Below are 11,755 nucleotides of genomic sequence, written 5' to 3' on the forward strand. Positions count from 1 at the left end.
GATTGTATTTTGGAAAAAAGTCCGCCAGTGATATATTTATTGCAATTAGCACCCATGATACCATACCATCTTATGATAATTTCCTTCTCGCCTTTTTGTGAACGCCGAAAATTACTGTTTCTTTGCAAAGTTTATAAGGCAGCTAAAAGAGTCTGATAGCTATAAGCGTGTGCTGATGTGGATGTGTATATAAATATGCATTTTTTGGCCACATAAAAAAAAAATATTTTCGAATCTAAAATTTCGTATTAAGGATTTCTTTTCCAGATGTCCACAGCTACAAACGTATATTGGAAAAATGTTGAGATTTTTGGGCTCACACTTAATAATTCGTAAAATTTTTTGGTGGAATAAACATAGGCCATGGTTTATAATATGCAAAACACTTTAAAATAGGCAATGTAGAGAATTTATTTATTTACATAGTGCTGAAGGGCTTATGCGATAGTTCCTATGGAAACATTTCGAAACACCTTGATCGGACGCGCACAGGAGCTTTACGATTTAATATTTACAGATCTTTTAAATATAATTGTATTTCAATAAAAAGTATTTAATTATATTTAAATACATAAAGAAAGTACGATTTTTAAAACACAGCTTTCTTAAATTCTTTTTTTGGGTTTACCGATAGTATCGATACAAAGAATAATGATTAATTTGCTCTACCCAAGATTTTAAATTGATACTTTTTAAAATTGTAAGGTCCTAAAATTAGAAATAAAAACCTGTAGGTTATTTGTTAAATATATTAGTTATAAGAGCCAAAAAAATTTAATCGATAACTACCACCAAAGATGGTACGCGAAATGGGTGCTTTCATGACTGAAAGGAACATTCTCCTCTCTTAAATATTTATTTTCTTGCAAAAAACAAGCACGGTTTTTTAATTGATATATAAATTAAACTTTCCTATCATATAAATATTAAACTTAAAAAAATTTTAAATAGAATAAATTTGAATTTGATAAAAAAAAGGATTCAGTTTTCCAATTAATAAGCAAATCAATCAAACTATGTGAATTTTTAAGTAAAGGAAATTATAAACTTATGTAATCTGTGAAAATTAATAATTAATAATGTCAAGTTTAATAAAAGCCAAATATATCGAAACCGAGGGGTGTGTCTCGGGTAAGAAATTTAGTGTGGCCGTCGGCAGGCGTTAAATAGCCCCTTTCCAAAGAAAATGGACTCCTCACCCACGAACCGAAGCGTTCCTTTTTAAACATTTTCGTTGCGGTGCCCATCGTGCGTCTGTTCCAACTGAAGGTAAGTTGCGAATTTCTGTGTGATTAGCGGTTAGTAGTGGTTGCTAACTAACTGCCCAACAAAGAGCAAGCGTTTCATTTAGTCAAAATTGATATTCACCCTTGAATTCCGCCTAAAACGAGCGTTATTTGCTTCACCACGTGTTTTCCAAGAACGCAATGTATGGTAATTTGATTGAATCGCACATGCACACTCACACATTCGCACATATTTTTGCCTGCCGACCGAATGGCGTATTAGTTTTTAAAACGCCCTTCGATGTGTGCGAATTGTAATATTAGTTCTATAATATTTAGATGCTCAAATAAATATGTAGCTCTGGTTTTGCATGTGCCTCAGTCTGGGATTCCTTCACAGTTGCAATTTTCTGTATAAGAATCTGCACATATGCATGTGTACATCAGTCTGTACATCACTTGTAAATATGTACATCAAAGGCGCAATGAAAAACTAAGAGAGTCTTTAATCTTTCAGTGAAATCGGCATTTATTGAACAATGGACGCTCCAGCTGAAGGAAACGTGGACACCGAGTCCTGCAACGAAATCGAGGACGAGAAGTCTGGCTCCGACTGCCAGTCGATGTGAGTAGAGTTGTGACGACATTTTGGCAGCGAAACAAGGACAGCCAATAACCCAATCCCAATCTCAATCCGAAACCCAAATAGGCCGGCCTACATGAACTCGGTTCTGCGGCGCCAGTATCTGCAGGAAATGGTCAAGTCTCTGCCAGCTCCGGTGCAGAATCGGATTGTGTTCCTGAAAAATCTGCAACTGGAGCACCTGAAAATCGAGGCCGAGTTCTTCGAAGAGGTCTACAAGCTAGAGCAGAAGTACCAGGTCCAATACCAGCCGCTGTTCGACAAGCGCAAGGAGGTCGTCGAGGGCAAGGTGGATCCCGCCGAGGAGAAGCCAAAGTGGAAGGAGCCGGAGCCGTTGACCGACAACGAGGGCGATGCCGAGCACTTCAGGGAAGCGCTTAAGAGTTTGAAAAGTATTCCCCAGGACGCCAAGGGCATTCCCGGCTTCTGGCTGACGGTGTTCCGCAACACGGCCATCCTCTCCGAGATGGTGCAGCCCCACGACGAGCCAGCCATGCGCAAGCTGATCGATATTTCCATCAAGTACGATAATGGAGTAAGTTACAGTCTATCCTCCACCCTTTCTGCATGCTAATCCACTTTATCTCGTCCCTCAGCACTCGTACACCTTGGAGTTCCATTTCGACAAGAACGAGTACTTCACCAACTCTGTCCTTACTAAACAGTACGTTCTGAAGTCCACCGTGGATCCCGACGATCCGTTTGCATTCGAAGGCCCAGAGATTTACAAGTGCACGGTATGCCAACTCTTCTAGCATACACCAATGGCTGCTTAATCGAAATAATACCAATTGTAGGGGTGCACCATCAACTGGGAGAAGAAGATGAACCTGACTGTGAAGACCATCCGCAAGAAGCAGAAGCACAAGGAGCGTGGCGCTGTGCGCACCATTGTCAAGCAGGTCCCAACGGATTCCTTCTTCAATTTCTTCAACCCACCAGAGGTTCCAACCGACAAGGAAGAAATTGATGACGAATCTCAGCAGGTTAGTTCGCCATTGCAGTACTCACCTTCTGGCTTTCTGCTAACTTTTGTATTTCAGATACTGGCCACCGATTTCGAAATTGGTCACTTCTTGCGCGCCAGAATTATTCCAAAAGCTGTGCTTTACTACACTGGCGACATTGTCGATGATGAGGACGACGAGGATGAGGAGGAGTTTGACGAGAACGAAGAGGATGAGTATGACGACGATGATGCCCCGCCAGCAAAGGGCCCAAAGCCCGCCGGCAACAAGAAACAGTCGCCCAACGACTGCCCGAATCAGTAGGCAACTTGATAAATGGCTGGTTTACCGATATAATGTATATACCTAATTCAAATTTGATTTGAAATATATTTTTGGTGAATTAAAACTTAACTACAAACGATATGAGCTGAATTCTAATAAATCGCACACGATATTTTAATTCAGTTGGCTTTGATTAAAAAGTTTAATCTGTTGAGGTAATTATTCTTGATCTAAACTAAACTTTCCTAATGTTCTGATAATCGTATGAAGGTTAATGGCCTTTTTAGCCACTAGTTATAGACAAAAGCCTAAGCTGCTTCTTGGACAAATTGTATGGGTAATGCAGACTAGTTGGCACAAAGATTTGACCAGAGACTTGGCTGTCAAAGTTTTCCTCGTAACCCACTGTGTAGCCATCCGGTATCTTGGCCGCTTTTTGCCAGGTAAAGCACTCCGCCGGGGTTGAGTTTACGGCGTAAAAGGGATAGTCGAATGTGTTGATATATATATCGACGCAGAGACCATGACTTCCCAAGTGAAGTTGACTGGCCACGGAAGGCTGCTTTAATCCACAGCTGCCCAGCATAATGTTTCGGTGGCAGGAGTAGACCAAGGTGCCCTTATCGCGACTCGAATGAAAGCACTGGACATGTTTGCCGGCCTTAGAATGGTCCACTGCAATGGGATCGAATCCGGGTCCGGCCATGTCACACGCTGAAATTCAGGAGTAGTTAAGTTGGGTTTGAAAATGATTTCATATACTAACTATCTATGCTTTCGATTAAGTGATTAGGCCACAAAGATCTTCCTACTGCTGAAGCTAGTTGACCGCCGAAGCTAAAACCAAACATATAGCCGCGTTTTGGGTCAAATCCTTGCTTAAAGAGTGTTAAGATAATGGACGAAATGGCTCCAGTTAGGGTATCAAAGTTTGTGTATAACCTTTATAGATTAGGGAACTAGAAATTTAATTTTAGTTCACCATGTTAAACATTAACTTACCGCATATATGAGGAACTAGCTACCACACTGTAGTCAATACATATCACACACCCGCCACGGTAATAACTTAGCCCTGGAACATTGATAAATTTAAATTAAAGCAATTACATTGAAGAAATTACCATATGCTTACTGTCAATTAGTGTTAATGCCCATTCGTCAGAGCAACTTTGAATCCAGCCATGTAAAACTATGGCAAACTTGTCCGAAGCTGAACAACCTGACCTCTTAAGATCATAGAAATCGTCATAGGCTGACGTTTCCAGAGTTTTATTGTTGTTCTTATAGAAAATAACTCGCATGGTCTTTTGAGCGTCATGTTTGATTCTCTGTTGATATGCTTAATACGAAATTTCGAAATAAGGTGATCGAACTACAACTTTCTTTTAAATGCATACCAACTGTGTCATTTTGTGATTTGTTAGCTTGCTTTTGCCTTAAGATTGCATATTTAAGATTCAGTTTGGAATAGGATACATTAAATAAAAGTTGAAAGATGTATAACGTCAGGAATGAGTGAAAAATACTGAACAATTGCATATTTATCTAGATTATTTAAAGAAAGTGAAAAGGTAATAGCAGTACAAACTTCATATAAATCGCGATGGGAAATCAATGTTGATTTTATCAAATCGATATTTTCCGTTATCGATAATGAACTGATTTTGGCGCCAAAAGAATGTACACAAAAGTTAAATTTATTATTAAATATTGCATTCGTCTTTATTTCCATTTAAATGATTCCTTTTTTCCTATGTAGAACACTTTTCATTGTCATCAAAGTCTAGAGAGTTGAGAACATTCACATCAAGTTCTGGGTCCGCATACTCCAGAATATTGAAGTCGTCTCCCATTTCAGAGGTGAGCGACTTGAGAAGATCATCGTCATCGCCTTCGCCGAGTCCTCCCAGCAGGTCACTAAATCCAACGGTCTCCAACTCCACGGCCGAAGATGCGGCCTCCTGCGGCTCGTTCATCTTCACGTCCTGATCCAAGGCCCTGCCTTCAGATGGCTGAGATTTTCCACTAATGCTCAACATTGGATTGTTCTGCGTAATGGGGGTATTTTGCATCATGCCGAGCCGCATAACATCATTCGCTAGGAACAAGTCCGAATTGGCTCCCATGAGCATTGGTTCCGTGCTATTCTTTTGCAGCAGGTTCCTTAGTTTTTTATCTCCAATTGGTTCTGCGCCATACACCGTGTTCAATTCCAGCCGATTGTCAACGGGGGTCATTTTCAGCGTAGTCGTTGCTGATGTATGCACTTGAGTCCTTTGCATCGTGGCCTTAATAACCAAGTTATCGTTAACATTCGGCATCACATGATGCGGGTTGGGGTTATTCGCCGTTGCCTGCGCCGGGCCACCAACATAGTTACCCATATCGTAAGCGTTTCCATCTATAAATAATAAAAATATAAATAAGTAAATTGAAACACGACTTTGACTGCAGCACTTACTGTACGTGACAAACATGTTCGGCTGGTCTTCCTTCAACTTAGGCTGTTGTTTCCACACCCTTGCCATATCTTCCTGCTTTTGCGGTTTTGGTGGCATAGGTACTTTATTTTGCTCTCGCCTCTGCCGTAATGCAGAACGATTGTCTTTAGCCTTTTGCAAGAAAGGAGCCTTTTTCTCATTGCACAGCGAACGCCACCTCTTTAGAATCTGCTTGCAGCGATCATTCCAGTTTGGGAACAACTCTTTTAGGTTCGGATGCTCCGTATTGGCATACAAAACGGCCGAAATAGTAGCCATCAGTCCAAGGTCTGCAATTAAATATAAAAAAATTAGCTTTTAGATCATATATATTTAAAACCATTCGTACCTTCATCCTTGCGCATTTTCTCGGCTGTCTTTTGAGTGCCAGCGTTCAGATTTTCTGCCACGGGTTCGGGAATCTTTTGTTCCTCATCTGGTCTCTTTTCGGTTTGCAAAACTACTTGGCTAATCATAGCTTGCATATTCTGCTTGTTGGCATTTTGTACCTTCAAATGATCCGCCTGTTGGCGGAAATGAAGCTGTTGATTCTGATTAACGGCAATATTTCCCGGCAAGTAAAGATGATTGTTGAACTTTTGATCCTGAGGCAACTGGTTAGGTACCATGTAATTATCCACTAAGACCACAGGTGATTCCCTATAATAAATAAACAGCGTACTTATTAGTTTTAACTCGAGAAGGTCTAGAAAATTGACGTGGGGCTTACCGCATTGGTTTTTCAATAATGTCAGCGGATGGAACCGAATTTACAGAGTTCGGCGTGTCTAATTCCGGAATATTTGGTGAAGCCAGAGTATCTAAAGGATGCCTGTTGCCAAAAACAGTATTCGAAATCTCCGTATGTAACGGGTCTGCAAAAAAAGTTCCGTGGTTAATAAAGTCTGGAAGTAAGCTTATTAAAGACTAAAGAAGTACCGAAAACGTTGGCAACTGGTGTAATTGCGTTTTTATGCTGGATTCCCATTGGCATTTGCTCGATGAAAACCGTTTTATTCTCAGTTTTCACCTCAGCTTTGACCTTCTTGAGGGACTTAGCTGGACTCTTGTTCACCACCTGTGTTTCCTGATTGGCTGGGCTCTTTCCTTCGGGCCGCGTGAAGTACACCTTCATGGAGGCATCGATTTCGTCGGAAGAATCTGATTCCGGCAAAGCAAGCTCTCCGCCTTCCAGCAAAGGTTTTCCGAAGAACGCCTCTTGCAGATACACAGGATAGGCTTCAATTAGCTTGTTCTTTTGCTTTTTTCGTATGATTTTCTTTTTTTTGTCCATGGTCATAAGGGAATTTAATTGATCACCAGCAGTCGTCTCCTCGCTGTCCTTTTTCAGACCTCGATTGCGAACGGAAAAACCACCAATCCCCAGTTTTTGCAGATTGCGCTGACGCTTTTTACGTAAGATATGCACTCCCTCGTCGTTGGTGGAGATGGTGAAACCCTCGGGAATGGCGTTCTCCGTCCCGTCCCACACCATTCCGTCTTTGTACTTATCAAGCGCCTCCTCAGGGCCGCCATCCGCCTGTCCATCCTTGCCATTGCCGATGGGCTGTCGCATCTTGCGCTTTCGTTTGATCTCCGTAGAAAGGGACTTGATCATGCCCAATCCGCTTTCGCTGAGGCATACGCCATCAATCCAATGGATGGCCTCTGGAGCAGCCTCGGGCATGTCGTTAGATAAGGTTAGATGATTCCGCTCGGGGCCACTCTTGGCATCGAAGCTCGGCCCGGAGTTGGCTGTGATGTGCACGAACGCTTTGCTCGACTGGGCACCAATGGCCAACGAATCCTCGTTACCAGTTTTGGCATCCGTCAGGGACATCGAGTTTCTCGTAGAGCAGCGGCACTTTAAGCACTTGTACACATTATTGTCGTAGTAATCAATGGTCAGCTGGGCGTTGATAATGTCACAGAGGAAGTGCGACCAGAGGTCACAGTGCTCGCATTGGATGATCATCTCGCCGTTGTTGTACGGGTTTTTGCACACAGGGCACAACGATTGGCTGGTGCAGGGTGGGCACTCTAACATATTGGAGTCCCCAAACTCGCTCTTCTCGGTGGGATTGCGTCCGCATTTCTGACACAGCGTGCAGAAGGAGCACTTCCAGTTGCCCGTCGGCACGGTTTCCAGCGGAGGATTCACACAGTAAATATGGTATGAAATGTCACACTCATCGCACAGTAGAAGGCGCGCCTCGTCGTTTTTCTTGCCACATCCTTCGCACACCGTGCAGTCTAGGCACCGCCAACCCTTCTGCAGGATGCCCCTCGAAGGCTTCACGCCAGCGCAGTACGGATGATAGCATTGGCCGCACTGGGCGCAGGTTATCATCACCGAATCGCTCTCGATGCCCAGCGAGCCGCACATCACGCAGATATCTTGGGCTTGGATAAACTTGTCTCGCGCCGAGCAGAGCAGCATCTTCTTATCGCTGGTTAAATCGGCTTCCATGTTGCGACTCAGACAGCGATCACTTGAGATGCTGGGCAGCGCAAGCTGGCGTCCCTTGCCCCGCGTGCTGCGCTTCTTGTTGATCTGCGACATGACACCCATGCGGTGCATAACAAATTTTCCGCTTCTTCCGCGAACACTCGAAAGGCACACTTTTTTCTTGCCGGTGGGCAGCTTGTGGAGTTCATCGCTGGATGGATCCATTAAGGGTTTGCCTTCCAGCGGGTCCATTTCGATTTCCTTAAGGCTCATTTGCTCTGATGACGAGTCCATGGCGGACAACACAATCGAATCGATTGCCTGTTGGGATGGCCCCGGACCCGATGAATTACTCTTGCAGTTCGGACACACGTAGTCGTAATCGGGGTTCTGCTCCTTTTTCTTATGGTAAGCCGTCAAATCCGCCTCTTCGTCACACGTACTGTGCACAAATCTAAAAGGAATCCATAGAGAATTATATGAAACCCAAGACCTTTTAGCAAGAAGCAAGCAAAACGTACTTGTTGCACCAGCTGCACTTGACCATTTCCTTGTGGGAAGCTGCTCTATATGCCTTTTGGCATATCGGGCAGGAAAACCCCTTGTTGCGCTGCTGATAACACGAGTCACAGATTGTGTAGTGGCTGTGCCAGCGGGAGGAACTGCCGCCGCCAGGAGTTCTCGACCCGCAATCCGTGCAGACGCGACAGCGCTGGAACAAGTAAGATATTGATTACTAATAACTGATAATTCTCAATTATTTCATGCTTACATTGCACTTCCAGCCGTACTTCGGAATGGCTGAGATAACAGGTCTCAAGCAGGAGGCATGATAGATCTTCTGGCACTGCTCACACTTGACGTACTTGGTGTCGTTTGAGTCCTGCTGCCTACAAATCTGGCATTTGGTGCAGCGCGCGCAGTTCCAGCCAGAACGGGTGTCTAATGGAGGAGATGACATGTACACGGTTGTTGGTTAAACCGAGTATTTGGACAGACTTACCTGGCAGATTGGCCAGGCCAATGCAGGTTGAATGAAAGTGGTCACCGCAGGTACTACACATTATCAGCTTGGAGAGATCTCCCAGCGAGGAGCAGGACAGGCACTCCACATTATTGTCGCTGCCTGTAAATCAAGTCATTACTTTCTGAGGGAGTTTACAGGCTCAAACACTTACATATCACAGGCACCTGGCTCAAATGCTCCGTGCAAAAGACCGTGAAACTCTCCAGGATAAGAAGGCAGCCCGCGGCGGCCGCACACGGCCAGTGGTGCACCTGGCGGCAGTTCATCTTGCAGTTGATGGAGGCCCCGTATCGGCCGCAAAAGTTGCACTTCTGCTCCAGGAACTCCGCAAAGTGGCTGGCAAAGTACGCAGCGTCCACGTCATTGATCTGGCTCTTGCGCAGCGACCACATGATGCACATCCGGTGCACGTAGACGAAGCCCTCGTCTAGAAACTCGGCGGGATGCACCACATCCGGCTGGCCAATCTTGTCAAGTTCGTAGTGGCACTCGCCCGAACTCAAAGCGGGCTGCTTGGGTCCGTACAACAGCCTGGATCCGTCCTCCCTCAGCCGATCCGCGGGGTATTTATCCTTGATTTCAGCGGACGTGGGGGCCTTTAATTGGAGAATCTCACCCTGGCCCAAGGCACTCTTCTCCCCGAGGTTGCATAAACAGCACACCTTGCTCGGAAACTTCTCCGGGAAGTACGGCAGGTCGTCGGCCACCGCCTTCTCCTCCATGCTCACAACAACGTTCGTGTTCATCGCGCATTAATGTGTTTCATTAAAATAACAAAAAATAGCCGCCGCTTATTTTGTATACATTACTCGACAGCTAAATAAAATGTGGACGTGCAGAAGGCCCTAATGTTATCGAACAGGCGACAAGGTTGTCATTGGCGAATGGGGCTGTAAACAAATATCGATAGCAGCAGTCTTTATTACGCCTTTTCCGGGATATAACCAGCAACTTTTCACGGTGCCATACTTACAAAGCATTTGAACTTTCAAAAACCTCAAGTTCGGAAAATTTGAGTCAAAAAAGCAGCTCGTGGAAAATTAGTAAGACCACCGGCCGAAAGTCCCAAAATGTCTGCCTTATCTGGCAACTTTTTAGAGGCGTTTCGGTATTATGGGCGGGAAAGAAGGCCACCAAGTAATATTAAAAAAAATAATATAGAAAAAGCCTGTAAAGAAATATAAACAATATAATGAGGGATCGTGACCGCCGCGAAAGAGATCGTGACAGGGAGAGGGATAGAGACCGGGACAGAGACAGGGATAGGGAGCGGGATCGCGACAGACGCCACCGCTCGAAGTCGCCCGCCAGGAGCAGCCGGCAGAGCTCCAAGTCGAAGAAGAAGTCCAAGTCCAAGAAGTCAAAGAAGTACTCCAGAAGGAGTCGCAGCAGCAGTCGCAGCTCCTCGCGCAGTTCATCCAGCAGCAGGAGCAGTTCCCGGAGCAGGCACAGCAAGAGCAGGAGCAGGGACCAAAACAAATCTCGCTCCGCATCCCAAAGGACCACCAGAGGTCCCAGTTCCGAGAGCAACTCCAGATCCGCAACCACGCCCGCTGCTGCCGCCATAAAAGCCATCGATCTGCTGGACACAAAGGTGCAGAAAGCACTGGAGACCATAGATGAGGACACCTTCAAGCCGACTTCCTTCTTCAGTTCTCGGGACTCCAAGGAGGCCTCCGAAAAGGTGATAATAGACCTGAACAACGAAACGGTTACAGTGCCCAACAAGCCAGCCATTGCAGTGCGAAATGAAGATGTAATATTCCATCCGAACGTGAGTGGGTCACCCAGTGCTCCGATTTCCATGCTAATTATCTCTCCACTTCAATCCCTACAGTTCCTGGGCGACCCGGATATAAAGGCCGAGAAGTGGCTGCGCAAGCTCTACAATTACCGCCAGAAGTACATGCAGGAATAGTCGAGTTCAGACTCTGTATTTAAGAAACAATAAACCTATGTCTAGAATATATCGCTGCCCGTCTTCCGGGCGCGCTGCAGTGCCTCTGCCGGAGTCAGTTGCTCATTGGCCGAGGGTTCCTTGGCACTGCCGTCCGCCTGCAGAGTTCCCGCCTTGAAGTCCTCTATTATCTTTTGCGAGTAGACGGCGTTGAACAGGTCCAAGCTGGTGAACTCCGATTGGACTACTTCCGGCGCCTTGTAGGACACGTAGGGCTTCAGCTTGCAGTTGGTCAGGTCGGGCACTATGATGTCTGGAATCTTCTCGGGAATCTCCACGTACTGTCCGTCCACAATGATGCCCGTGTCGCGCACTCCGCGCTTGTGGATGGCCACCGGCGGATTGGCCATCGTTTTCTGGGCCTCCTTTACCACACGCGTTCCCCGCTTGTTGTACGCATTGAATTTGCGGAAGTTCCGCTTGCCCTCCAATACGGATGAAGTGCTGATGGTCCTCTGCTGGCACCGCAGCGCAATGGGCACCAGTTTAATTGAATTATTCATTGTTATTTGGCTTTTCGGCGAGGAAATTGGTTAAATAACAAATGCCAAACAGCTGATGGTTGGGCTAGAGATGGTAATGTTTCTAAAACCAAACCCCTTGTTCCGATACTATCGAAACGATGGTTTTCAAACTATCGATAGTTTGCCAGCTCTATTCAGAAACGTAAGTGTCAGTAAAAAAGCGAGATAAAAGATTTCTGCTCTTGCTCTCAGAAAAGAGAGAGCGTGAGTGAGA

At 45.2% G+C, this 11,755-nt stretch overlaps 6 protein-coding genes across 6 annotated transcripts in view; 3 read left to right on the plus strand and 3 right to left on the minus strand.

Moving 5' to 3' along the window:
• SERCA (ATPase sarcoplasmic/endoplasmic reticulum Ca2+ transporting SERCA) overlaps positions 1-11,755 on the plus strand; it is a 78,336-nt gene that overhangs the window by 20,084 nt on the left and 46,497 nt on the right. The gene's annotated exons all lie outside the window — the stretch shown is intronic.
• On the plus strand, positions 1,127-3,279 carry Nap1 (Nucleosome assembly protein 1). The gene is made up of 6 exons (XM_017085170.4): positions 1,127-1,269; positions 1,744-1,851; positions 1,936-2,404; positions 2,466-2,606; positions 2,667-2,855; positions 2,913-3,279. The coding sequence occupies exons 2-6, from the start codon at positions 1,766-1,768 to the stop codon at positions 3,138-3,140; spliced, it is 1,113 nt and encodes a 370-aa protein (XP_016940659.1). The 5' UTR covers positions 1,127-1,269; positions 1,744-1,765; the 3' UTR covers positions 3,141-3,279.
• LOC108017942 (uncharacterized) lies at positions 3,171-4,695 on the minus strand. Its single transcript, XM_017085171.4, has 5 exons — positions 4,502-4,695; positions 4,237-4,443; positions 4,104-4,176; positions 3,868-4,043; positions 3,171-3,815 (listed from the first exon to the last, which is right to left on the minus strand). The coding sequence occupies exons 1-5, from the start codon at positions 4,641-4,643 to the stop codon at positions 3,385-3,387; spliced, it is 1,029 nt and encodes a 342-aa protein (XP_016940660.3). The 5' UTR covers positions 4,644-4,695; the 3' UTR covers positions 3,171-3,384.
• Lpt (Lost PHDs of trr) lies at positions 4,796-9,912 on the minus strand. Its single transcript, XM_017085155.4, has 9 exons — positions 9,212-9,912; positions 9,037-9,159; positions 8,806-8,975; positions 8,555-8,745; positions 6,524-8,487; positions 6,315-6,459; positions 5,934-6,244; positions 5,566-5,874; positions 4,796-5,505 (listed from the first exon to the last, which is right to left on the minus strand). Exons 1-9 carry the CDS (start codon positions 9,804-9,806, stop codon positions 4,856-4,858), a joined length of 4,458 nt encoding a protein of 1,485 aa, XP_016940644.3. The 5' UTR covers positions 9,807-9,912; the 3' UTR covers positions 4,796-4,855.
• Positions 10,153-11,027, plus strand: LOC108017944 (probable splicing factor, arginine/serine-rich 7). Its single transcript, XM_017085173.4, has 2 exons — positions 10,153-10,834; positions 10,898-11,027. Exons 1-2 carry the CDS (start codon positions 10,253-10,255, stop codon positions 10,976-10,978), a joined length of 663 nt encoding a protein of 220 aa, XP_016940662.3. The 5' UTR covers positions 10,153-10,252; the 3' UTR covers positions 10,979-11,027.
• mRpL41 (mitochondrial ribosomal protein L41) lies at positions 10,979-11,599 on the minus strand. The gene has a single exon (XM_017085174.4). The coding sequence runs from the start codon at positions 11,518-11,520 to the stop codon at positions 11,020-11,022; it is 501 nt and encodes a 166-aa protein (XP_016940663.3). The 5' UTR covers positions 11,521-11,599; the 3' UTR covers positions 10,979-11,019.

The sequence above is a fragment of the Drosophila suzukii genome, chromosome 2R (genome assembly GCF_043229965.1).
Source record: "Drosophila suzukii chromosome 2R, CBGP_Dsuzu_IsoJpt1.0, whole genome shotgun sequence".
In the NCBI taxonomy this organism is placed as follows: domain Eukaryota; kingdom Metazoa; phylum Arthropoda; class Insecta; order Diptera; family Drosophilidae; genus Drosophila; species Drosophila suzukii.

What these genes read in the sequence shown, in the direction of transcription:
- Nap1 (XM_017085170.4), top strand. Translation starts at nt 1,766, where the DNA reads ATGGACGCTCCAGCTGAAGGAAACGTGGACACCGAGTCCTGCAACGAA. An exon ending in GGCTCCGACTGCCAGTCGAT is followed by an intron (nt 1,852 to 1,935) that starts GTGAGTAGAGTT and finishes AAACCCAAATAG; the next exon opens with GCCGGCCTACATGAACTCGG. An exon ending in CCATCAAGTACGATAATGGA is followed by an intron (nt 2,405 to 2,465) that starts GTAAGTTACAGT and finishes CTCGTCCCTCAG; the next exon opens with CACTCGTACACCTTGGAGTT.
- LOC108017942 (XM_017085171.4), bottom strand. Translation starts at nt 4,643, where the DNA reads ATGCAATTGTTCAGTATTTTTCACTCATTCCTGACGTTATACATCTTT. An exon ending in GGCATTAACACTAATTGACA is followed by an intron (nt 4,177 to 4,236) that starts GTAAGCATATGG and finishes TCAATGTTCCAG; the next exon opens with GGCTAAGTTATTACCGTGGC. An exon ending in CTTAATCGAAAGCATAGATA is followed by an intron (nt 3,816 to 3,867) that starts GTTAGTATATGA and finishes CCTGAATTTCAG; the next exon opens with CGTGTGACATGGCCGGACCC.
- Lpt (XM_017085155.4), bottom strand. Translation starts at nt 9,806, where the DNA reads ATGAACACGAACGTTGTTGTGAGCATGGAGGAGAAGGCGGTGGCCGAC. An exon ending in ATTATTGAAAAACCAATGCG is followed by an intron (nt 6,245 to 6,314) that starts GTAAGCCCCACG and finishes TATTTATTATAG; the next exon opens with GGAATCACCTGTGGTCTTAG. An exon ending in GAAAATGCGCAAGGATGAAG is followed by an intron (nt 5,875 to 5,933) that starts GTACGAATGGTT and finishes ATTTAATTGCAG; the next exon opens with ACCTTGGACTGATGGCTACT.
- LOC108017944 (XM_017085173.4), top strand. Translation starts at nt 10,253, where the DNA reads ATGAGGGATCGTGACCGCCGCGAAAGAGATCGTGACAGGGAGAGGGAT. An exon ending in ATGTAATATTCCATCCGAAC is followed by an intron (nt 10,835 to 10,897) that starts GTGAGTGGGTCA and finishes CAATCCCTACAG; the next exon opens with TTCCTGGGCGACCCGGATAT.
- mRpL41 (XM_017085174.4), bottom strand. Translation starts at nt 11,520, where the DNA reads ATGAATAATTCAATTAAACTGGTGCCCATTGCGCTGCGGTGCCAGCAG.